The sequence below is a fragment of the Erpetoichthys calabaricus genome, chromosome 8 (assembly GCF_900747795.2).
Source record: "Erpetoichthys calabaricus chromosome 8, fErpCal1.3, whole genome shotgun sequence".
Classification (NCBI taxonomy): domain Eukaryota; kingdom Metazoa; phylum Chordata; class Cladistia; order Polypteriformes; family Polypteridae; genus Erpetoichthys; species Erpetoichthys calabaricus.
Window position 1 is genome coordinate 97,777,488 of NC_041401.2, and position 27,344 is coordinate 97,804,831.

Genomic DNA, 27,344 nt, shown 5'->3' on the forward strand with positions numbered 1-27,344 from the left:
CACTCTGACAGCTGGATGGCAAAAAAGAGAATCGCTAACATGCTAAAAACATATCACTTTGAAGCAGCCGTCACCATTTGTGGATTTATAAAGCGTTTTTTATGCTGAACCTTGAGTTTTCACATGTGAGAGTGGTTTAAATCTCATTTGGCCTATCGAAGTACATACATTCTTAAACTTGTTTAATCCAATTTGGGGGTTGGGGGGGGGGGGGGGGCGCAAAACCTGAAATGACAAGGTGGGAAACAACACTGTATAGGGCAGAAGTATATTATAGGGTGATAACCCATACCTGGTCAGATCTGAAGTCACCATTTCACCTAATACACGTGTGTTTTCATGATATGAAAGAATAACAAAAACAGGAAAGCCAAGTCAACCAGCAGCCTTGCGTCTCAGAACCCAGAACACTGGATCTGTTAAGCAGCACTACTAATTGCTTTACTTCCTTTTTGTAGCAAATGTAAAACAGCACAAAGTGAGCTGTCTGCCTGCATGATATACTCAGTGTGTTGGATTAGCGAGATTAAGGTTGAGCAAAGCTAAAAAGCTGCATACATGTGCCACTGATTGCCTGGAGACAACATACTGTGTGTGGTGAGCACGCTTTAAACATGTCTGCATGTATTTTCGGTTATGCGCTCCTGTTCTAGGGTTAGAGTTTAGACGTGTCCTTTCACAGCAACGACCAGACACCCTATCAAAAGTTGGGTCCTTCCTTTTGCTGGGTACCCTGTGACCCTGAATTAGATAAAGTGTAATCCAAAAAATGGATGGAAACCATAGCAGGGATGCCTGGAAAAGCACTAGGTCAGGATCCTTCCTTTTCCACTGTTAGATGTGTTTGCATGTGTAGTTTGCAAAATATCCTGTGGTAATCCATGGGCTGTATTGACTGAAAACTGAAATCTTACCCTGGTACTATGGAGAATGTTATCAGTTAGAATATCTGTCTTGAGGGGGTAACTTCAGCTTGTTACATAAGGTCAAGAAATATCATAATAAACAATATACATACATATATTCTAAGAGCATAATGAGACTGATCATCATGAACTAGGAATAAGATGCGGCTGGTTTACACAGCTCCCAATCTGCACACTGCCAGTATTCACAGCTGTTCTGTTCACTGAGAAGATGTTCCATATAAGTAAACACCAATGCCTGCATGAGGTTCCTAAAAAAGCTTCCACGCTCTTTTTTTAACCTTCCTTATTTAATGGTCCTTCCTTGCCAACTATCCATTGCCACTCAAACATGTCATCCCACCCAGCCAGCTCCCAGACATTCTTCTCGCCCCATCTAACCCATAAGGCATTTGCACACCACCATGTTTCAGTTCTGCCTGTAAACAGCTGTCTGCATTCTGCTACAATATTTTCTCACACACTCAGTAATGGACACTGAGGAATATATATCACTATAATGTGTTATCAAATGTTTTTTTCAGGAACCCTCCAAAATGTTATAAGGGGCTTTAGACCCCCCAGGACTCCCTATATTTAATTCGTTGACTATAAGTATGTAGTGATCACTTTCACTTTAAACCATTCAGTGTCTCATGTAGTAAAAGTTTGTTAAAGGCTTGTTCACTGCCATCAGAGGAAGGATCAGTGCCTCTGTCTACATGTCCTTTGAGGTCCAGGGACTTTAAGATGGACTATCCCACTCAAATAAAGATATTTGAAAACACTGACAATTACAACAGATGTCTGTAAAAGGTGGCTTCATGGGATGGATGAAAGTGAAAGCTTTTTTGGAATAAGCAGACCTCAGACTTTGACCCACAATTTTAAAACAAGGCATATGCGAGGTACTATGTGCATCATGGAGAAAACATCCAAACTTCAAACATGCAGTGGCCAGGCCAGAATTCAAACCAAGAGTCTGGCGCTGTAAGGCAACAGCACTAACTGCTCTGCCACCATTTTGTACCCCCAGAAATTACTTTCTAATATGAAAATGGACAATAAGTAATTTTTCTAAGCTTATCTTGGGAATTCAGTGAATGAGTAAAGAGTGGCAGAGCACTGGATTGTCAAAGGTGCTTTAAGCCTTTGGTATTAGCCATTGACAGTTAGAAGGATTAGATTAACGTGTGAAATTGGCACCTGCCTGCTTAGTAATTTGGAGATTACAAACGTGTCAATAAAATAAACTGATTTGTAAATAAATAAATAAATATAAAGACAAAAATCAAAAGAACTCTGCAAATATTTTCTGAGATCTCTTTAATGGAGCACCACAATTTGGGCCTGGTAATTGGATCCGTGTGGAATAGCAAGATAATGAAATACAATGAAATGAAGATGAATTGATCTCGGGGACAGGCTCATTACAAAGCACCGCTAAGATAAATAGGAGGGCCGCATCCTCATTGAAAAGGTCAAGTTGCCTCTTCAGCGCGCCGCTAATATCTGAACATAACATGTTTCACATGTAACCATTGATTCACTCCCACAACAAAGCCCCTGAAAAAAAGTGAAGCTAAGAGCATTGAACCCTTGCTTGATCCCTATGTGTGAACTTTGGGACATCGTGGGAATTTTAACTGGGGACAGTGGGTTTCATTATAGAGGTTGAGCCTGTTGTTTCAGCATTCCAGTGCATTCTGCCATGTCTCTTCCATAAGGATTTGGCTTTCTAATTCTGGTAATAATGGCAAGTGTGAAAGGCAGCCATATTCTGCTCACTGTGTAGGGTTAAAGGGCAGACATTAAACAGTCTATGTTGCCCACTATGGAATGTTAGCTTACGGTTAATACTGTAAGTTCTTTCACCTCTATGGTTTATAGTGTCTTTCCTAGTGAACTCTTTGGAAATTTACAAAGAAATATCAGTGGCTCATGTGGTGTGGTTCCAGATACTGTTCTGGTAAGGCCTTCTGCATTTCTGAGTGACTTAAGTCGGATGTTGACATAGTCTGTTGAGTAATTCAGAGCTGTACCTCTGGAGAGAACTAGAGGTTGTAGGTTAAAGAAATGGACCACTGCTTCTGAATGCTCCTATTCTTTGTCACAAACTGAGTTGTTTGAAAGTTCTGTAACTTAGCATAAAGTGATGTTTAGTTTTGCAAAGCAGCATGCTCTGTTGTCTAAGGTTTTGAACTTGAACCTGTAAAGGGTTAGTCTCAATTCCTACCTCAATGGCTCAACGAGTAGCCTTGAGCAATCGCTTCACCCATCTGTGAAATGAAAGAATCGAGGCTTTGATTGAGCTCAGACCCTGGAACTCATTATTAACTGGGCTCTCGTGCTGAGTTAGCAGAGGTGGTCTGAACTTGGCATACAGATGGCTTCAAGTCAGTACAAGTGTGACCAGGTTGGCATGCTGGGTCTATGACTTTCATTTGCTTAAATTGTTTTTGAGGTTGGTGTGGAGATAAAGAAGAGGCAGATGCCTGGAGATTTGTTTCACTTAGTCAGAGTTTAACCCTAGCCTCCCCCCTGATCCAAAGTCGGACAGGTTTACCCAAGCTCCTTAAGTAAAAACCTTGTCGACTGTTTCCCTCATCCTCAGTCAACCGTTGGATCTCTCCAACTGCTCTCAGCAGTGCACTACTAGACTCGTTGATTTTCTCTTAACTCCCTGGGGTGAGACCTCCTCTGTTTGCGGGAAAACATAGTGCATACATTGTTTTTTTTTTTTTTATTATTTTCATTTTCCCCCCTTCTGGCCTTTAAATACAGGATTATCTTCAATCTGATAGGATTCCCCTTGTAAATGCAATCTTTCTGACCTCCTGCTGTTAGGTAACACCCTGTAAGATGTGCTGCTACCAGCATGAAGACAATGGTGTGTTTTCATTTCAATGAAGCCCAACTAATTAAGAAAAAAATAAATGCAGAGTCACTTCATTAGAGGTGTGCTATAGTATTTGGAGTTACAGTATGTACGTTTAGTACACTGAGATGGACTAGGGTCCTGTCCAGGGGTAGTATTTCTTGTTCTTTATTAACAGATTAGAAAATGGAAGGACAGGTGGATGGATAATGTGAAGCCATTCAATGACTAGGAGATTTAGGCATTGAGCACATATCAATAAAATAAAGTAATTTGTAATAAATATTATCAACATTAAGGAGAAGATCTAAAAAAGTCTAAAATATTCCAGGTACCAGAAAAATCCGAACCTGGTTCAAACACAGTGCTTTTTTCTAGCTTTTTTGCTGCCCTAGGCAAAAGTGAAATTGTTGCACCCAAAACGCAGGGTCTTTTATACATACACATATTATATATATATACTGTATATATATATAATATTATTGCAAAATTGAATAGTGAGGCGAGGATCCCCTTTGGGTCATAGAAGTCACACACAGATGTTGGAGATTCATACTAGTAGTGCTGGGATGTCAGATCGAAGAGCAGAGGAGTTGATTGGGGTCCTGGCAGGACAAATCACCTGAAGCCATCCCATCCTGATGATGTTTTAATTTTACAACTAATTTGGACATAACTTCAAAGGCATTATAGTATTCACAACCGTGACAACAAAAATGGTTGTCCATAATTGCTGTTTATGTTTGAGTAACAGGCAAATTATTACTCCCCCAATACTGTACATATATTTTAGAAGCTGAAATATTAGAACATTAGAACAATCTAAATGAGAACAGGCCATTCAGCCCAACAAAGCTCACCAGCCCTACCCACTAACAGTAAGTCTTACAAAATAAAATCAAGTCGAGTTTTGAAAGTCCCTAGAAGTTCTACTACACTACTTGGTAGCTTATTCCAAGTGTCTATTGTTCTCTGTTTAAAGAAAAACTTCCTAATGTTTGTGCAAAATTTACCCTTAACAGGTTTCCGACTGTGTTCCCAAGTTCTTGATATCTCATTTTATAATAAGCCTCCATCCACTGTGCTAATTCCCTTCATAAGTTTAAACACTTCAATCATGTCACCTCTTAATCTTCTTTTGCTTAAACTGAAAAGGCTCAGCTCTTTTAATCTCTCCTCATAATTCATCCCCTGTACCGTTGGAATCAGCCTTGTCGCTCTTTTCTGGACTTTTTCTAGTGCTGCTATGTCCTTTTTGTAGCCTGAAGACCAAAACTGCACACAGTACTCCAGATGAGGCCTCACCAGTGTGTTATAAAATTTGAGTATAACCTCCTTGGACTTCTACTCCACACATTGTGCTATATAACCTAACATTCTGTTTGTCTTCTTAATGGCTTCTGAACACTGTTGATAGTGTAGAGTCAACTACAACTCCTAAATCCTTCTCATAAGGTGTACTCTCGATTTTCAGACATCCCATTTTATATTCAAACACAATGGGTTTTTTTCCTTATAACTTTAATTTCCTTGTAACTCGCTGCTGGCAGATGCTCCTTCTAATCTTCTATCACAGGTCCAGTTGATTCAAAACTCTGCTGCAAGAGTCCTTACACGAACCAGCAACAGTGAGCACATCACACCCATCCTGCTTCACCTTTATTGGCTCCCTGTGTCTTACAGGATTGAATATAAAATTCTATTAATAACCTATAAAGCTTTAAATGGCCTTGCACCGGACTACATCAGTGACCTTCTAAATCACTATGCTCCTGTTCACCTACTAAGGTCCTCTGATTCTGGTAATCTTGTTGTGCCTCAAACTAACCAGCACTCTATGGATGACAGGGCCTTTAGCTGTATAGCACCCAGACTTTGGAATGACCTCCTGAAATTAATTATATCAGCTGACTCCATTCATTTTTTTAAAAAACAATTTAAAACTCATCTGTTCAGGAAGGCATTTAACTTAACCTGACATTCTGCCCTCTCTTTCAGTCCTCCACTCTGTCCAGATGCTCAGTATAATTTGTATGTGTGTTATGTCACAAATTAGGTTATTTGTTAAGTTCTTCTTTTAGTATTGAATTTAGTATTTTACTCTAGTTTATTGTTCTTTATTCTATTTAATGCTTTGTTATCTGTTTCATTGTTCTACTCAGGAAAACATTTGTATCCAATGTTACATATACCCTGCTGTTTTTTCTTAGACACTGTGAAGCGCCTTGAGCATGGGAAACGTGCTATATAAATAAAATGTATTATTATTATTATTATTAAAACACATCTTAAGAAGACTAAAGAGCAAATAAAAGAATACCCATGTAATACCAAATGCAATTTATTTTCATCTTAAAGAGCAAGAGTTCTCATAATAGCACATCAAATCAAAGATTTTTTCTTTTCCCCTAAAAATGTTGATGGTGGACATCATCTGCCATCTGGTACTGATTTTTTTGTATATCACCATTCTCTCTTGTGCATTAGATTCTCAGCAGGAAAAAGTCCAGTTTTTTATGGTCCATAGCCTGTGTCTTTACCCATGTATAAAATGCAAAATGAGTTACACATTTCTTTTAATAAAAATAGATGTAAAACATTAAATAATCATAAACTAATTTTCACTTATTAGAAAACAAAGCTTTATGTGTGTTATGTTAGCCTATTTAATTTACTCTAGATTCAACACATTTTTCTTCGTGTCTTTTTGGGGTTACCTCCTATTTTTGGCCCTCTAGATCTGAAAACCACTCATTTTTATGCTGTTATTGGACCATATTTTGTTCAAGAATTGACACCTTGTGATAAAGATTAAACTAATCGGTGTCTGCAGCAAAAATGATCAGAAGAACTTGAAGTTGTCCATTCCACACCAACCAACCCCAGGTGTTCACCCCCTAATAGGATATGTGAGGGCAAGTCATGTAGGCACTTCATGTTCTAGTCCCATTTTCAAGGGGTCCAAACAGATAATACATTGATAAATAAATGAGGTGATAAATTAGGTGATAACTGACAAATAAATATGCTGCACTCTCACAAATGCAACTGTCACTCCTGAAAATGGCAGTTGTACCAATAAGGGCAAAAGGGTAGAGGCTTGAGTCACGGTGGGCATCTCACTCTGTGCAACCCTTGTTCCCACCCTCATCTCCAGTTCTGAGCTTTGAATAGTGAGTTAAAGAAGAGGATTACAGATACAAGAGGCCAAAATGTGTTTCCACTGCTGGGTTGCCAGGATCACTACCAATGACAGAGGGAGAAACTAAGGAAGTTGGGACTAGAGCTGCTGCTGCTCCAGATCAAGAAGATTCAGTTTTCAATGAAGGTAACCTACAGGAGCACATGTAGACCTGTAAGCTCTAATTGGCAATCAGAGTTAGAGATCAGGAGGTGTGTGAGAGGGGGCCGGGTGAAAGACCCAGAACACACTGCAAGTATCAGATCTCATATTGCTGGCCTGAGAGTGGATTGATGACCATTACTAGAGTAAGAGAAGCCTGGTCTGACTTGCTCAATTTCTTTTCATCATGACCATCGCCAACACAAGAGGATACAGAACAAAAGATGAGATGAAGTGAATTATCCAGTTAGTTGGAAACTGGGAAGAAAAAAAATACATTTACCAGAATTAGGAATCAAATGCATCATTCCCGATACACTTGGTTTATGTAATGTGTTTACATGAAAAGAAGTTATGACATTATTTTTTTCAGCTATTGATTGCTGGCAAAGCATCTGACTCTTAAAGCATATTCCAGAAGATATCTCTTTTCCATATATTTATCTATCCTCTCCTTTGTAATACAAAGTCAATGTCAGCAGCACTGGGAGGAATGTAGCAACCTACCACGTGCAGAATGCCAGATGTACTTCCTAATAACTAATTTTGTGTAAATTATGATTTGCTTTAGGCACCTGCTAAATGATATTAATAACAATAACAGGACCAAATCTTTCACACATACACATCATTCTAATTTAGTGCCTCTTCTTTGTGAGGAGACTGGAGTTGCCAAAGAAAGTGCATGTGGACACAGGGAGAACATGCATATTTAAATTAGGAGTCAAACAAGAAGCAATGAGACAGCATTTATAAACAGTGACATATCATATCTTCCCTGGAGTCCTCCAGATAACTGATAATCTGATGGAACACTTTAGCATGAAGTGTAGCTAGAATTATTGAGAGGGGTTTCATCATGAAGTAACAGATCACCAGTTTTCTTTAGTGTGTCATTTTATACAATTGCATTTACATGTACAGTTACATTTACATTTATTTCCTTGGCAGACACTTTTATCCAAAGTGACTTACAAAAGAGGTAAACATAATTGAGTAACATTAGGCTAGAGCCTGTTTGATAGATAGATAGATAGATAGATAGATAGATAGATAGATAGATAGATAGATAGATAGATAGATAGATAGATAGATAGATAGATAGATAGATAGATAGATAGATACTTTATTAATCCCAATGGGAAATTCACATTCTTCAGCAGCAGCATACTGATACAATAAATAATATTAAATTAAAGAATGATAATAATACAGGTGAAAAAAAAAAAAAAAAAACAGACAATAACTATGTATAATGTTAAATATTAACGTTTACCCCCCTGGTGGAGTCGCATAGTTTGGGGGAGGAACGATCTCCTCAATCTGTCTGTGGAGCAGGACAGTGACAGCAGTCTGTCGCTGAAGCTGCTCTTCTGTCTGGAGATGACATTATTTAGTGGATGCAGTGGATTCTCCATAATTGATAGGAGCCTGCTGAGCGCCCTTCGCTCTGCCACAGATGTTAAACTGTCCAGCTCCATGCCAACAATAGAGCCTGCTTTCCTCACCAGTTTGTCCAGGCGTGAGGCGTCTTTCCTCTTAATGCTGCCTCCCCAGCACACCACTGCATAGAAGAGGGCGCTCGCCACAACTGTTTGATAGAACATCTGCAGCATCTTATTGCAGATGTTGAAGGAAGCCAGCCTTCTAAGGAAGTATAACCGGCTTTGTCCTTTCTTGCACAGCGCATCAGTATTGGCAGTCCAGTCTAATTTATCATCCAGCTGCACTCCCAGATATTTATAGGTCTGCACCATCTGCACACAGTCACCTCTGATGATCACTGGGTCTATGAGGGGTCTGGGCCTCCTAAAATCCACCACCAGCTCCTTGGTTTTGCTGGTGTTCAGGTGTAGGTGGTTTGAGTCGGACCATTTAACAAAGTCATTGATTAGGTCCCTATACTCCTCCTCCAGCCCATTCCTGATACAGCCCACGATAGCAGTGTCATCAGCGAACTTTTGCACATGGCAGGACTCCAAGTTGTATTGGAAGTCTGATGTATATAGGCTGAACAGGACCGGAGAAAGTACAGTCCCTTGTGGCGCTCCTGTGTTGCTGACCACAATGTCAGACGTGCAGTTCCCAAGACGCACATACTGAGGTCTGTCTTTAAGATAGCCCACGATCCATGCCACTAGGTATGAATCTAATCCCATCTCTGTCAGCTTGTCCCTAAGGAGCAGAGGTTGGATTGTGTTGAAGGCGCTAGAGAAGTCTAGAAACATAATTCTTACAGCACCACTGCCTCTGTCCAAGTGAGAGAGGGATCGGTGTAGCATATAGATGATGGCATCTTCCGCTCCCACCTTCTCCTGATATGCAAACTGCAGAGGGTCAAGGGCGTGTTGAACCTGTGGCCTAAGGTGGTGAAGCAGCAGCCTCTCCATGGTCTTCATCACATGTGATGTCAGAGCAACAGGCCGAAAGTCATTCAGCTCACTAGGACGTGATACCTTTGGGACTGGGGTGATACAAGATGTTTTCCAAAGCCTCGGGACTCTCCCCTGTTCCAGGCTCAGGTTGAAGATGCGCTGTAGAGGACCCCCCAGCTCCGATGCACAGACCTTCAGCAGTTGTGGCGATACTCCATCTGGACCCGCTGCTTTGCTGGCACGAAGTCTCCTCAGCTCTCTGCTCACTTGCGCTGTTGTTATTATGGGTGGGGATGTTTTTCCTATGCTGGTATCAGCAGAAGGATGTGTGGAGGGTGCAGTACTCCGAGGTGAGAGTGAGAGTGGGTTAGGGTGGTCAAACCTGTTAAAAAAGTTGTTCATTTGGTTTGCTCTCTTCACATCTCTCTCAATGGTGGTACCCCGCTTCGAGCTGCAGCCAGTGATGATCTTCATCCCATCCCACACTTCCTTCATGCTGTTATTCTGCAACTTCTGCTCCAGCTTTCTCCTGTGCTGCTCCTTCGCCGCCCTGAGTTGGACTCGGAGTTCCTTCTGCACGCGCTTGAGCTCATGCTGATCACCGTCTTTAAAAGCCCTTTTCTTCTGATTCAAAAGGCCCTTGATGTCACTTGTAATCCATGGCTTGTTGTTAGCATAGCAGCGTACAGTTCTTACTGGAACTACAATGTCCATACAGAAGTTGATGTAGTCAGTAGTGCAGTCAACAACTTCCTCAATGTTCTCATTATGAGATCCCTGCAGGATATCCCAGTCTGTAGTTCCAAAAAGTTCTCTCAGAGTATTCTCAGCCTCCGGAGTCCACTTCCTGAATGATCGTGTGGTTACAGGTAGGACTCTCACTTTTGGTTTATAGTGAGGCTGAAGCTGAACCAGGTTATGATCTCCTTTCCCAAGCGCAGGCAGCGGGGTGGCGCTGTATGCGTCTTTAACGTTTGCATACAGTAAATCAATAGTCTTATTTCCCCGGGTGTTACAGTCCACATACTGGGAGAATGCAGGTAATGTTTTGTCCAGCGTCACATGGTTAAAGTCTCCAGCGATTAGCACAAGCGCCTCGGGGTGCTGCGTTTGTAACTTAGCAACAGCGGAATGGATGATGTCACTCGCTGACTCCACGTCTGCCCGAGGAGGAATGTATACAATAACAACAATGACGTGTCCAAACTCTCTGGGCAAATAGTAGGGACGTAAACTTACGGCCAACAGTTCGATATCCCTGCAGCAAGTGGAAATTTTGACGTTAACATGTCCAGAGTGACACCACCGTGTATTAACATAGAGAGCGAGTCCTCCTCCTTTGTGCTTACCACAGGTACTTGCATCTCTGTCCGCTCTAACTGTGCTAAACCCGGGTAGCTCCACGTTGGCATCTGGGATGGTGTTATTTAGCCACGTTTCGCAGAAACACAACAAACTGCATTCTCTGTAGGTCCTTACATTTTTCACCAGCGCAGCCAGTTCGTCGATCTTATTTGAGATTGAGTTTACATTCCCCAGAATCACAGAAGGCACCGAAGGCTTAAAACGCCACTTTCTCGCAAGCCGCTTCTTTTTTAGCTTAGTGCCGGCTCTGCTGCCACGATACCGCCTTCTTACCTCGTCGGGTAAATATGGAACCACACCGGCACTGGCATTTGTTCTCAGCGCCCGAAGTTGAGTACTTGAATAGGCGAGTCTCGGCGTGTTAAAATCCATGCCCACGTTGTAAAAGTAAGTGTGTCCAGGGAAGGAATCCACATAAAATAAAGTGGTAGGAGTGATCAATAAATAAAAATAGAAAAATAAAAGTAGAAAAGTACACATACATGTAGGCAAGCATCAGAGATTTGAACTTAGTGCGTACTGCTATCAGGATCCAATGTAGAGACCTGAAGAGAGGAGTGACGTGCCTGTCTCAGTTAGTTAAGTAAAAGAAGGACTGCTGCGTTCTGGATCATCTTCAGCGGCTTGATAGCAGATGCAGGTACTCCTGCCAGGAGCCAGTTGCAGAAGTCCAGACACGACAAGACCAAAGCCTGGACCAGAAGTTGTGTTGCATGCTCTGTCAGATAAAGTCTGATCTTACAGACATTGTACAATGTGTACTTGCATGAACAAGAAATGGTAGAAATGTGGTCAGAAAAAGATAGCTGCTCATCGATCACCACACCAAGGTTGAGTACTGATCTAGCAGATGTTAGTGATAGTGAGCCAGGCTGTACAGAGATGGGTAGTTGAACAGACTGGCTGGCCGGGATCGCAAGAAGTTCTGTTTTTGTCGGGTTGACCTATAGATGGTGGTCCTTTATCCAGGTTGAGATATCAGTAGGACAAACAGAGACTCTAGCCGATACCGTGCTATCTGCCAGAGGGAACGACAGGTATAGTTGTGCATCATTGGCATAGCACTTATAAGAGTACCCATACGATTGGTTGATGGAATCCAACAAGGTGGTGTACAGAGAAAAAAGTAGAGGACTCAGCACTGATCTTTGGGGCACCCCATGCATGTGTGATGGACATGCTTTAGGATCTGCCCAAGACGTAGGACTCAGACCATCTGACAGCAGTACCGTGATGCTAGTTTTAGAGAGGGAAGCAATAATAATGTCATGGTTGACCATGTCAAAGGCAGAAGAAAGATCTAGCAGAATCAGGACTGATGACATGTTGGTAGCTATAGAAAGTTGTAGCTGGTCAACCACAGTCAGTAGAGCCGTCTCATTCGAGTGGTTCCTCTTGAAGCATGGCTGATTGCTATTGTTGTTAATCATTCTGTACAAGGAGGGAAGAGACCTGGTTAGAAACAGTATGATGAAGTGTTTTGGAGAGAAAGGAAATGAGAGAGATAGGAGACAGAAGAGTGTTAACTTGGGATGGGTCGAGTGTTGGTTTTTTAAAAAGTGGGGTTATAAGAGCATGTTTGAAGATGGTAGGAAATGTGCCTGAGCTGAGTGAGGTGTCAATGATGTGTGTAATTGCAGGAATGAGTGATGGGGAGATGGCCTGAAGAAGATGTGAGGGGACAGGGTCAATTGGACAGTTAGTGGGGTGATTGGAGAGGAGGTTGGAAACGTCAGTGGCAGAGAGTGGCGGGAATGTGGATAATGTTGAGTGATGCTTGGAAAGAGGCATAATGGGTGAGGGTGAGAACTGCCAAAGTCATCAACATATAAGGGGAAGAGATGGAGGAAGGTTAAGAAGGGAAGTGAAAGCATGTGTTGGTAGTGAAGTTAAATCTAGACCTGATAGAACCTTACCTTCGTGTTGATGGTGGCGGAAGGAAAGGATGTGAAAAGGGATTGATACTTAGCCAGGTCTGTCATAGCCTAGGACTTCCCCCATTTCTTTTGGACTGTCCTGAGGTCAACCTGTTTGGAAAGCCAGGGACAGGAAAGTCTTTTGTGTGCAGGCCTTCAAGAGGGAGGACATACATTGTCAAGAAAGGATGATAGAGTTGAGCATAAGGTGTCTGTGGCAGTGTTATTGTCAAGAGAGGAGAAGTGATCAGAAGGAGGGAGAGCAGATGGGATCATGGAAGAGAAATGGGTGGGAGAGTGGGAGTGGGGGTGTTGGTGGAAGGATACAGTGGGGGGAGTAGAAGAGTGAGAAAAGGGAAGCAGCAGAAAGAACTGAATGAAAAAGTAGTCAGACGTGTGTAGAGGTGTAACAGTTGCATTCATTTATTATCAGTGTATCACCAGTTTGGAACCCTTGAAAATGACACTGGAACGTGACGTGGCTACGTGACTTGCTACCAGCTGTAACACATTTGTTTCTGATGGCACACAAAAGCTGAACTAAGTGTTAAAAAATTTGGAGAGGAGATGTAAAAAAAATGGCCATTAAACATTGTTGTGCATTCATAACAGCTAAGACCAACTAAAAATCCTGTTTCTGTGAATGTTGTGATAATTGGATGTGTACCATAAACCCACACATACGGACCAGTATCTAAGGTTTGACTCTCACCATCCACTAGAGCACAAACTAGGTGTCATTAGGACTCTACAACACAGAGCTAACACCATTCCCACAGACTCAGAGGCCAGGGAAGCAGAAGAACACCACGTCAAAAAGGCCCTGAGTAAATGTGGATATCCCAGCTGGTCCTTTGTCAAAGCAGGGAGGACACCTAAAGAACGCTCCAAGCGATTCATGAGAGAGGAAGGACATCCACTGCCTAAGCGAAAACCCTTAGTGATCCCGTATGTGTCAGGAGTATCGGAACAGCTGAGGCGCATTTTTTCGAAACACCGGGTCTCAGTGGCTTTCAAACCCCAAAACACGCTATGCCAAAGATTGGTCCATCCCAAGGATCAGGTCCCACGGCACAAACAGAGTAACATAGTTTACGCAGTTAAGTGCCAGGAGGAGTGCCATGAATTGTACATCGGGGAAACCAAGCATCCACTGGCTAAGCGCATGTCACAACACAGAAGAGCTTCCTCGTCAGGCCAGGACTCCGCAGTCTATTTACATCTACAGGATAGTGGTCACTCCTTTAAAGATGAAGAGGTGCACATCCTGGACAGGGAGGAGCACTGGTTTGAGAGAAGAATCAAGGAGGCCATTTACGTGAAAAAGGAACGACCATCTCTGAACAGAGGAGGGGGCCTAAGGGTACATCTGTCGCCATCTTACAATGCTGTGATTGCAGCCATTCCTCAACCCTCTATGAATGGTTCACACGTCTACTAATCAGTGGACAATTTGCATATCACTGATCAACTGGCCCTTTGTCAATGGTGCTAGTCTCTGTGATTAAGCAAAGGTACTGTTTATAAGGTTGGGGAAACCTGCAGTCAATTGAGACTGAGGAAGAGACTTGGATAAGTCTCGAAATATTTCTCCCACTTAAAAACTTTGTCCAGATGAACAGAATTAAATTTCTAGGATTTCCTTACCTGGACTATTGAGCATGCATCGAGACGTTGTGATAATTGATAATTGAGTTGTGCTTAATTCTTTTCCACCATGAAAGTGTTAAAAAAGTTTAAGAAAAACATAATGTTATGAAATTTTAAAAGAATAAAAAAATATCTAACTAATTTTCTTTATTGCAACTTTAAAATACCTGCAGTAAACTGTCATTTTAAGTTAAGTGATTAGTGGTAGTGATTAGTGAACCCCACTGAATTTGCTCCGCCTTGAGTTCATCAAAAACCTGGGAAATGTTCAGGAAATTCATTGACCTCTGTGAAATGCATTGAAGTCAATGGGGAAGGAGAAACTGAACTAGTTTTGAGTGAATTATAATGGTGCTTTGGTATTTTTAGTGCACCTTGGGCTAGGGAAGTGTCTGACAACTATGCTGGACTGATTATTGTAGCCAAATATGTGACCTGAGGTGTGAGGCAGCGGTGCTAACTACTACACAACTGTTTGCGTTTAGGTAAAGCCATACTATTGGTCCTTTTTCATTCTCTGTGTTTCCCGGGCTTCTATCACAGCAACTAGTTAACAACACCCATAGAGCCTGTGATGCAAGGTCTCAGCCTTATTTCCTCAGGGTCTGTCCCTGTCACTACTGGATCTGTGCTATATAGCAATAACATGTTTAATCCAGTAGTGAAAACACAGATATACTGTACAATGAATATATGCAGAACAACAAAGTACATGGAAATACTGTTAGTTTTTTTTTAATGCGTCTTGAGTGCAAGTCCAGCTGGAGTACCAATTGGATTGTGGCAATGCACATATGTATACACCATAAACTATTTATTTTCAAGCATAAGGTTGCGTACGCTTACAGTACAGATGCACAAAAGTTCTGCACATGAATGACGCAAATCAGTTAGGTAGTGACATCTCCATCCAACATGGATGCTGAAATTCCATGATATCACCCCGGCCTCACAAAGCAGCATGGGTTGCTAGGAAAAGAAAGTTTGTCTTAGCCAGCTGCACAGCAATATTTTAGGGAAAACCTCTGCAAACAAGGTCATCAGCAAACCCAGCAAATTTTCTGCAAAAAACACTTTGTCCTATTTCCCCGATCAACACTAATAATGGGTTCCATTTAAGCAACAAATCTGTGGTTGAGTTGAACTTTCTATCTCCCTGCCCCATTAAAATAAACTAATTTGGTATGCTGTTAGGTAATGAAAAATATGTTCTGAAATTTTTTTAGGTACGGAAGACAGACGTTTTAAGATAAAGTAGTAATACTCATTAATCATAGCATTGGAGAGTGGAGATGTGTCGCATGCTGAACAGCATTTAACTTTATTCTGTTCACATAATAATAATGACTCTACAAAGTTATTTAAACTATAGGCTGGAGATCAATGACATAACTAGAAGTTGATGATCCCTAGTGTTAAAAAATAAAGTAATCCCCCCGCATGTAAAATTAAATTTAATCCACTTAAAAAATTATTACCATCAATGAGATGCGTCAGGTATAAAAGGCAAATAAATGGTCAGTAGTCATAATTCAGCTTTAAGGAGTTGTGGGAATGATCACACTTTTAACCTTTGAATTCAAATGTTGAATAGACAAGCATATTAATAAAATACAATTAAAAAAAACCTGCGAAACAACAACTATCCAGTCACCATGGGCCACCAGCCCCATGGGCCTCGGTGTAACCGCTGTGTCTGCACTGCACTGCACTGTAGTTACACCACTGCTGTAAACATGTTTTGTCTTATTCTTGAACAACTTGAAGTTTATGTGCTATATATATTGATTTATTTTGTTTCTGAACTTTTTTCTGAACTCAATTACGATTACGATATAGGGCCGTGGGGCATACATTTTCAGTTCATTGAATTTTTATTCACTTTAGTTTTCTGAGTAATGCATAAAAAATGGAAATAAGTAAAAGGAAATAAATTTAGAAAGGAGATTGCAGGTCTACCAGCAGGAGATTTAAAAAAGTAATATATCATACATCTGTGTACAAAAATGTACACAAAATCAATTTCCCTTTTGCAGCATGTGTCCACTAAACTTTTTCATTATTATATTTTCAAGAACACACACAACTTGGATTTTCTTTGTTTTTTGAACTTGTCATCAAGTAATGTTTGAGGCTGAATTAAAAATTAATAAGTCAGAGGAAGTGAGAAATCTTGGCATGTGTTTTTGTTTAGGGGCTTATAAATCTGTGTTGCTGACACTTTAGTCTACACCAGGGGTCCTTAACTCTGGTCCTATAGAGCTGCAGTGGCTGTAGGTTTTCATTCTTACCCTTTTCTTAAATAGTGACCTTTTCTTTGCTACTAATTAACTTTTTTTGAATTTATTTCAATTGACTTGTTTTTTAAGATTTGTTCCCCTGATTTTCTTCATCATTCCACTGAATTGCTTCATTTCTGTCCTTAAACAGAAATAAAATGTGAAGTGAGTGAGCCAACAGAAGACCAGCTAAGTCAGGGCCTCAAACTCGCAACAATTTCACTCCATCCAATTGCTTAATCAGGAGCCGATTGTTGTTAATTAAACCCGTTCTTTAATTCCATGGCTTGTTGCTGCTCTAATTGAGCAATAGCAGACATTTCTGAAATTGTTGATTTTCTCTTTTCTAAGAGCACTGTTAAAATATTTTGGGGATCTGAGCAGATGAGCATTCCTGAGACCTTCATCTTTCTTTATTTTCAGATATTATATAATGGAAACAGTTTTCTGGTCATGTTTTGGCTCATTTTGTATCTCATTATTGTTTGACTGCTAATTAAGGAAACTGAAACAATTAAGGGGTCAGAGTCTTCAAGGGTAAGTCAAATAAAATTAATTCAAAAGAAGTTAATTAGGAGCAAAAACAGGTCACTCATTAAGAAAAGGGTTAGAATGATAACCTGCAGCCACGGTGGTCCTCCAGGACCGGAGTTGGGGACCCCTGGTCTAGACACTGGTTTTGTTTACTGTAGATACAAGCTCGTACCCAACTCACTCTGGAACCTTAAGCAGGTCACTTTGCCTTTCAGTAGCTAAATGGTTGGTGATAATCAGGAGGACTTTTGCTCACAGTTAGGACTAGGTGTCCGGGAAAATGACAGGTGTTATTTGATGTTAATTCTGACCAAAAAAGGGCTTTTGTTATGTTGTGGTATAGCACTAAATACATCCCAAATGACACAATACTGTTCTTGTTTTTTTATGATAGTAATCAAAATAAAACTGCCAATTGGTTCACTAAAGATTGCATGATGAAGCAAAATTATGTTCTTATAAATGTATCATCTTCTTCTTACTAGCTGCTCTAGGGAAGTTCAAAACACACATATATTATTTATGTTCTTCCTCTGGTGGACAAAGTGGTTAGCACTGTTCCAGGGTACCTGAGTCCACTTCACTGACCTACCCACCATATCTTTGTGGTGTTTGTGTGTCCTTTCCTCACTTTTAAGTTTCCAGTGGGTTTATACCCAACGCATAGATGAGGCCAGTTGTGGTCACTACCTCGACCCAATGTAAGTTCAGTCCTCCCTGAGAAATGTCTTTCTGCTTCTAGCCACAGCTTAAAGCCATACTCTCCACCAAACTGATGAAAGAGCACTGGAGCAGTAGAGATTGCATTTAGCTTAAACTTGATGTTGACGTAACTCCTGAAGAGCAAACAGAAGAGTGTAGCTCATCATCAGGATGGTCTGTGGTCCACTGTAATGAAAGGCAGGAGTAGCCATTATTCAAGCAGAATTCTAGAGCAGGTGAACCAAGTAGCATACTGTTGTAAATACTGGATGACTGGCTTGGCTGTCAAGAAGACATGAAATGGAAATGCCAAGTATTAAATAGGGTGTGGTGACATTTTAGAACTATCCATTTTTTGGCTTCATAAACTCTTCAAATTAGCAGTGCCCATATTCCTATCAAAATGTTACTTACTGCTTACAAATCAACTTTACATTTTCTCTTCCCTCTTTTCCTGCTTGTTTGCTTCATTTTGGAACATCCTAGCAGGGATAGTGTTTTGAATCCAGCCTTGGTCCTTATCTCATGTCCCCTTTCCTCTTTTATCTCTCTCTCCTTCAGTTTAAACTCTTCTTTTTTGTTTCAAAGAGCAGATGTAGGTGAACAGACAGCTTAATAGAATTCATTTCAAATTAGCCTGAATACTGAAAAAGCCCATACCATTTACTCATTTTCCAAACCTGTTTATCTCAGGAAAGATTGTGGGAAATCTGGAGCCTATCTCAGCAAGCATCAGGCACAAGGCAGAAACAGTCTCTGAATTCACGCCCATGGGGTCAATTTAGCAATGCCAATCCACGTAAACTGTATATGCTGGGACTGTGGGAGGAAAACAGAACACCCACAGGAAACCTGCACAAACATGAAGAGGACATGCAGACTCCAAGCAGGACACATCTAGGACTTCAACCCTAATCTCCTTGTTGTGAGACAGCAGTGCTACCACTGCACCCCCTTGCTGCCTATTTTCTACTTCTCTTGTGTGGTAATGGTATGCCTGTGGTTGTGGTTTGCCTGTATACCAGTGTGAAACCCCCACTAAAGATCTCTCAGACTCACTAACACTTTAGGCCCATTTTGTAATGACAGGTCGTCCCCTACAAGGTTTTTGCCTTCTTGATCAGGCTGTCTCTCTAAAGCACTGAAGTCACCAGGTTACAGTGCACCTGCCTGCATCAATGAGCCCTGATAGTCCCATAAAGGGATAGGCCCCCATATCCCTAACCACTAGACAGCTACTTTCCCCATGCTTTCTTGTAGAGGCTGTAAGGGTGTAATAGTCTAGTCTCCATGGAGGTCCCAGTGTGTGTCCATTGCCTAGTACCTATTATGCCTTAGACCCAGGACCACTGACTATACAGTAGATGTTCTCCTAGTTTTAATTCATTTTAATGACAATGGTAACCTTTTGTGATGCGAGGTGGCCAGAGTTAGAGTGATTCCGCTCCTCCATTTGGACAATTTGCTATACGTTTTAATTTCCTAGCTTCATTTCTCTTTCTCTCAGCAAACTCATCACGATGTGGGGCATTTTCACCCTCTCCCAATTGTTTTCTCGTCCTGCTTGACAGGATACTGTGTAGACGACTATGTGTGTGTGCCCACTTTTGTGACTTCTGTCTCCTTTAAGGTAGTTTGGGACTCTTTTGTTAGTCAGTTCCATCCATTACCAGCATTCTGTGGGGAAGTAAACTCTCCGTGTTTATCCAATAAAAATTCATAAGCCAAGTATGGGCAGAAGCAATTTGATTAGTGTAAGGTACTGTCTGCCTTGCTATGGTTTCTGTCTTATTTGTTTGTTCATTGAATGCAGATTGACTCAGAGGCCACTGGGCAGAGTATATTGTGGGAATATCTTTCACTTCAGTTTCAGTACATTTTCAAACACAAAAGGTTACTTTTACTCATTCATTACTGCAAAGATAAACCAGAAAACAAATGGTTCATACATAGTGTTTTACTCTGTCAGTTATCAAAAATACAGGCTTCTCACACTTTAGGAATAACAGCTTTAGGAAAATTCACATTTAAGAAGAATCTGGGATGATTTTCAAATGTGTGCCGTTGGCATCAACACCTCGTAGTCATACCATTAATTAAATGTGTCATGAAATATGCTTTTGTTGCCCTTTTATGTACATAATTCACTATTTATTCATTTATTTGTTTCAGTGGTACAGCACAGCAATATAAAATACACCTCAAAATGAAAACTGTTATTTCCACCCTTCAAAGAGGGTGGGCTCTAGTGAGTACTGTGTTTTGACTGGTGAATCACTGGTAATGCTCAGGCTCTAAGGCAGTGTTTGTCCACCAGTGGGCTGGCCCCGGTGAGTCACCAGTTGCTGTTGTTTATAATGGTATTGGGTCGCAGTGGGTCCCGCAGTGGGCTGTAGCATCTCGCCACTCCAACACTCGCACTTGAATTACAAAGGAGGCGCTCTGATGATCATGCTGAATTCATTTAGGGGGACAAGCCCTTCATGGGTCGTAAATATAATTACATGGGAAAAAATGGATTATGACACCAAACACCATTCTGAGTTGTGCATGTACCAAACATGAGTGCAAGAAAAAGTAGCTACTTTAATTCAGTAAGTCTGCATCTGAGGTGTCTGATGTAAATGTGCCCTTGACTGCCAAATATTGACATACACTCAGCATACAATTCCCCAATCAAAAAAACAGTACTCATTAGAGACCACCCTCTCAACAGTGACAAGTGAAAGTGACAGTTTTCATTTCAAGGGATATTTCATGTTGTATGCGGTGCCACCGAAATAAATGAAAAACAAGTAAATGAATACATAAAGAAATAAGCAACAAAAGCTTATTCCATTACACATTTAATTATTTATGCTTTTTATTTAATTGTATTATTATTTATTCATTGTCATATTTTACAATGCATTTATTTATTTATGTCCAAAGAATTCCTCCATAATTAGCATTCATCCCACTGAATTAGGATACAAACATTAAAATGTCCGCTCATGCCGAATGTCAGTGCTTTAAGTTGAAGTTACTTGACTCACACTTTAGTGACTGTAATACGACTCACATGCAAAAAGAAGGCAACCTGAACTATCTTGGGTGTGTAAGAACTTTTTTTGACTAAATATATAAAACAGAGAGAAAAATCTACATTTACTTGTAGTTTTGATACTTAAGTACATAAAATATCAGATACGTTAAATTGCTCATTTATAAATTTTATGTTTACTTAAGTCACTTTTCAGATAGGTATCTTTGCTTTTCCTGAAGTACAGCTGTTGGGTACTTTGCACAGCACTGCTATATTATTGGATTAGACTAAAAACAGTGCAAGTGGACTGTAGACTTGTTTTAACCTTCTAAGGGCAACTGACATGTATGTTCATGAGCTATCAAGATGTTATCAGAATTCTAATGGTGTCTTTCTTAATATCTCTTTGTCACAGCCACCCTGGGGACACTGGATTTCAGCCTGCTGTATGACCAGGAAAACAACGCACTCCACTGCAGCATTAATAAGGCTAAGGTATGCCCGGTAATTCTGGGACAGCAGAAGTATGCTATATAAGGTGTGCTCGTCTGTTGGGTCATCCTGTACTCCTCTTGCTTGGATGGCCTGATTGTCATAACTTTTTGTATTTGTTCTGATTTATTGTGTATGTTTCTGTGCAATTTTTGGTTTTTTTATTTCTAAAATTGATACTTTTTTTATTTTCTTGCTGTCATTATGGCTAAATTATTTGAAGTGGGCAATGCCATTTTGTGGAGTTTTTACCACGGTCACCATGGTTTACCCAATCATTGGATATTTTACAAAAACATAATCACTACTGATAGTTAAAGGTAAAACAAACCAGTTAGTACAAGAACTTTTTCCCTTTGCTTAATTTGACTTTTTTTTGTTTTGTTTTGTGTTTTAGGCTTTGATCATTGATTTTGATTAGCTCCCTATGTTTTCTTGATCCCAGCCTATTTATGGCCACTTTTATTTCCTGGTCACGTTTCTTTTTGGCCAATGTTATACAACTATGGACAACTTGCCTTGCCCGGTGTTCGCAAAAACTGCTGCCTCATGAGTTCAATAATGTGACATAAAACATCATGATTCTCACAGTTTTCAGGGTAGACTAGCAGCATAGCACACAGAACAACAACAACAAGGAAAACTAATAATGGAAGTACATTTCTAGTGTAGATTGTGATTCTGGCGTAAAACTTCATAATATCCTGAATGCTTTAAAAAAGACATACATATTCTTTCTATGACATAAAATCTAAAAAAGGGAGCGGGGAACCACCAAAACCCTTGGCTAAAAAAAAACAAAATCTTTACATTTAGTCTATCAAAGTTAATAAAGAAAAATGTAACAACAATCAAAAAAGTATACAAATTACAAACCAGAAAATGAATTAAAAAATACAAAATTATAAAACTGAATACGAAAAAGCTATTAAAGCCATTCAAATCACAAAACCAAAAATCAAAACCAGAACCCAAGAGGCAAAAATATCAAAACCAGAATGTCAAAAATGAAAATTGCCAAAAACCAACAAACATATTAAAAGGGAAGCACAACAAGAAGCTAAACAACCCAATGCCTCAGCAATAAACTAAGGCAACTTGGGTTAAACAGGAGAGGAGGGTAAAAAAATAACAAATATAAAATATCAAAAGTATAATAAAAAAAACAAATCTTAATATTGATAAGTTCTCTTGATGGCGTTTCTTGCCTTTTATTTTAGGTTGCTATTGTTTTGCACTTTCTGATTTTTCATTAACAAACCCTTTGTTTACAACTATTCTTTTTCTTAACCCTCAGTGTCCCAGTCCATTACTCCTTTTGGACTGCATTCATTTTTGCTACTAATGCTGTCCAACTACTGCAATAAAAATATGTGATGTGAAAAAGTTAAAAACCTATTCAGGGGTGCTTTATGGAACAGTTGTCTAGGTCCCATGTAGAGTGACTTAATTTTTAGATGAAGATTAATATAATCTATGTTCTATTTTTTAGGAAGATAGAAAAAAGAAAAGGGGGGTGTGATGTTATTATAAAACAAAATTTAAATGCATATCATAGATTTGACTGTACCACTAGGGTCAAGGGACCATAATATAACACATTTCACGGTGTTTTGGCAGAGTGCAGATGCAAAGACTAGAACTGTTTAGCTTAATTAAATTAGGTCAAAATTTTAGCGGATATAAACTGGGAAAGGCTTTTTTAATAATTCCAATGCTTAACTGTTGGGCGTATAAGAGTATGAGTGCAACCATTTGAAAGGATATTATGAATGTAATAAGTAGTTTTGAGTGAAATATTACAGAAAAGGTGAAAGATGACTCAAAGAAATGCAGTATTTTAGTAGTAAAAGAAAAGTCAAGAAAGAAGTGAAGAGTATCACATATACTAAAGGATAACTAAAATACGTAGACAGTGAAAAAGTCTTCACTTGTGTGGAAGTGGATAACCTCTCAGTAGTAATAAGAACTACTAAGGAAGTACAGAGTGAATTGGAAATTGTAGAGGGAGAAGTACTGCTTAGATTAAATAGGATGAAATGTAACTAATCACAAGGACCAGACAACACATATCCTTAAGTCAGTGCTTCCCAACCCGTGTGCCGCAGCACCCTGGTATGCCGTGAGCACGGACTAAGGGTGCTGTTGCCAGGTATCAGAACATAAAAAAATTTGATTTGAACTGATAATAATAATACAGTGGAACCTCTAGATACGAGTTTAATTCGTTCCAGAACTGAGCTTGTATAGCGAATTTCTCGTATCTAGAACAAACTTCCCCATTGAAAATAATGGAAATCCAGTTAATCCGTTCTGCACCCCAAATATATTAACATAAAAATCAATTTTCCTAACAAATAACACTGATAAATTATATATACTGTAGTCTACCTTTAATAAATAACACTGGTAAATAATATAACTGATTATTAAAAGAATCAAAACAGGTGTCCAAAGTGCAGTAGAGCATTCAATAAATCTTTAAATAAATAATCCTTAAAACAGTTGTGAAGTGGAGGTTTAAAATACACAAGAATAACAATCCTTTAACACGAGGTTAAAACGTCAAAAGGATGCCGTCTTTAAAAAACAGATGACAATCGCCGGTGCTTCTTCTCTGTTAGCGTCTCACCTGCGGGCTCTGCAACAGGCGAGACACTCTTAATGCAACTGACCTTCTCTACACCGTCCTGCTTCAGCTGTTTGGCTCGCCTGTTCAGCTACACGCGAGCCTGCACTTGCCTGCCTGCCTGCCTGCCCTCTCCCTCTCCCTCTCCCTCTCCCTCTCCCTCTCTCTCTCTCTCTCTCTCTCTCTCTCTCTCTCTCTCTCTCTCTCTCTCTCTCTCTCTCTCTCTCTCTCTTTTCTTTTACTTTTTCTCCCCCTTAACCGGCTCGCGCTTCTCTATATATGCAGGGAGGACATGGCAGCTGCAGCCCATCAGCCACAGGAACAATCATGGATGTGGGCAGTTTCCCACCTGTGCACTTAAGTGAGAAACGCAGACACCGCAGATCGCGGCTCGCAACTGCTACCACGCCCCCTTGCTAAGCCGCGAGCTATACCCACAGCCCGGCTCGTGGCTCGTTACGCGAACCAATGCTCGTATTTAGAGCTGAATTTTTCGCTCATACTTTCCTTGTATTTTGAATTTCTCGTATACAGAGGTGCTCGTATCTCGAGGTTCCACTGTACCAGTTACACCTCAAAGCTAAAGTCATGCTACCTGTGTGCTTTAATACAGTCCAGCGTGTATCCTATTTCAACTGCAGTCTGACGAAATAATAAATATTAGCTCTAATTTACTTACTTGCCACAGGGTAAGTGCCGTTGCTTCCTGTTGTCTGTTTGGTTTTTTTTTGCGCCGAAAATGGCCGACTGTAGTGAAAGTCATAAACGTAAAAACAACAGCAGCATCAACGACCTCAATGAAAATGATAATGCGGGGAGCAGTAAAGTTGCAAAAACGAAAACACGATACTATCAGGACAGTTACTTGAATTATGGGTTTACATTTGTTGACAAAAAAGGTATTCAGCACACGCAATGTTTGTTGTGTGGTGATATCCTTGCAAATGAAGCCATGGTTCCAAGCAGATTGCAACGTCACTTTCAAACCAAGCATCAGAATGCAAATAACATGAACTCGGCATATTTTAGGCGTTTAATGGACAGCCAGCAGCAGCAAGCACAGCTGTTTATGAAAACTGTGTCGGTGTCAGACAAAGCCCAGTTGGCTAGTTTTGAAGTCGCAGAACTGGTTGCCATGGCAATGAAACCACACACCATAGTCGAATCTTTGATTATGCCAGCATGCAAGATAATGGTGAAAACGATGCTTGGTGACGATGCAGAAAAAGTGATATCCAAAATGCCATCGCCAAACAACACCATTTCTAAGAGAATAGAAGCCATGTCATCTGACATCAACAACAACGTGTGCGTTTTACTTCAGACCTGTAAACGATTTGCTCTGCAGATCGATGAGTCTACAGATGTTAGTGGAAAATCCCAGTTGCTGGCCTTTGTAAGGTTTTCGAATGGCACAGAAATGTTGGAACAGTTTCTGTTTTGCAAGGAACTTATTGAAACGAAGGAAGAAGATGTATTTAAACATGTTTGCATGTTTTTCAGTGAGAATGATTTGTTGTGGGAATGGTGTGTTGCTATTTGCACAGATGGTGCTCCTTCTATGACCGGCAAAATGTGTGGTTTCACGGCATTTGCTAAGCGTGAAAATCCGAACATAATCACCACCCATTGTTTCATACATAGAGAAGCACTGGGAACTGAACTGCAGTCAGTTTTAGATCAGGTCGTTAAAATTGTTAACTTCATCAAAGTCCATCCAGTCAAGTGCAGACTGTTTGAGAAACTGTGCAAAGACATGGGATCAGAACATTACACTCTGCTAATGCATACAGAAGTCAGATGGCTGTCAAGAGGTAAAGTTCTGTCACGGGTGTATGAACTGAGAGATGAACTCTGCCAGTTCTTTCTTAATGAACAAGCAAACAATGAGTTCGTAACACTGTTGGCTGATCCAACATGGTGCAGTAAACTTGCATATCTCGTTGACATTTTTGAAGTATTGAATGCATTGAATTCGGGCATGCAGGGCAATGATTCGAACATACTGTCTGTTACTGACAAGCTGCAAGCTTTCCATCGTAAACTTCTGATGTGGACAAGTGAAATAGAAACAACCCATTTAATTTGCATGTTTCCTCGAGCAGTACAGGCTGATCCTGGCGCCGTTGTGTTGCATGATGTCATTGTTAAGCATTTGTCACAGTTGGGAGACAATTTGCAACATTACTTTCCAAGTTTAGACATCCCTGGCAATGACTGGATAAGGAACCCATTCCATCAGCAGTTGGACTTTTCTAACTTACAGATGACAGAGAAAGAACAGCTACTTGACATTGCGAGTGACCGAACATTACAGCTGAAGTTTAAGGACATGAATTTAACAGAGTTTTGGATTATGGTTGAAAAGGAACGTCCTGTGTTAGGTGCTAAGGCTGTCGGCATACTTATTCCATTCTGCACCACTTATCTGTGTGAAAAGGCATTCTCGGCATTGACACTACTGAAGACAAAACACAGAGGATGTTTATTGTCAGTTGAAAATGACTTATGAGTGTGTTTGTCAACTGCAGTTCAAGCTCGTATTGACAAACTTTCAAATTCTCTTTGAAGCCAGCCTTCACATTAATTATGACGTTATAGTCTTGTGCCTTATTGCACTTTTCATGTTTGTGTTGTGTTCAAGTTTTTCATTTGAGACTGGTTTACTGGCAATTTATTTTTGTTACCTTTGTAAATGCAAAAATGTGTAGTTGGTACGCCTTATAAAAATAGGAATCTCATTCTACTCAACTGATGAGTTAAGATTAAATTGTTAATTTGAGTAGTTACATATCAGAGTGAAGGGGTGCCGTTAGCTGAAAAGATTTCACTAAAGGTGCCATGGTTTGGGAGAGGTTGGGAAGCACTGCCTTAAGTAGCTTAGGAGGATTATGAGTTCATATATAAACCCTTCTGCGGTGGGTTGGCACCCTGCCCGGGATTGGTTCCTGCCTTGTGCCCTGTGTTGGCTGGGATTGGCTCCAGCAGACCCCCGTGACCCTGTGTTCGGATTCAGCGGGTTGGAAAATGGATGGATGGATGGATATAAACCCTTGAAGCCTATTTTTTGAAAGTCATTCTGCATAGGGGAAGTTCCTAAGGATTGGAAATGACAAATACAAAATAACAAATATTATATTGATATATAAAAGAGTGTTTAGCCTGATCCAATTAAATATAGACCAGTAAGTAAATTAATGGAAAATTATTAAGAATACAATTTAGCAGCACATGGCAAGAACAGCAATGTT

At 40.3% G+C, this 27,344-nt stretch overlaps 1 protein-coding gene across 2 annotated transcripts in view; it reads left to right on the top strand.

Annotated features, from left to right (window-relative positions):
* doc2b (double C2-like domains, beta) overlaps positions 1 to 27,344 on the top strand; it is a 462,393-nt gene that overhangs the window by 329,047 nt on the left and 106,002 nt on the right. For both annotated transcript variants that reach the window (XM_051930789.1, XM_028807125.2), the window contains one exon: positions 21,388 to 21,467. In XM_051930789.1, coding sequence (XP_051786749.1) covers positions 21,388 to 21,467 — 80 coding nt within the window. The remainder of the gene's footprint in view (positions 1 to 21,387; positions 21,468 to 27,344) is intronic.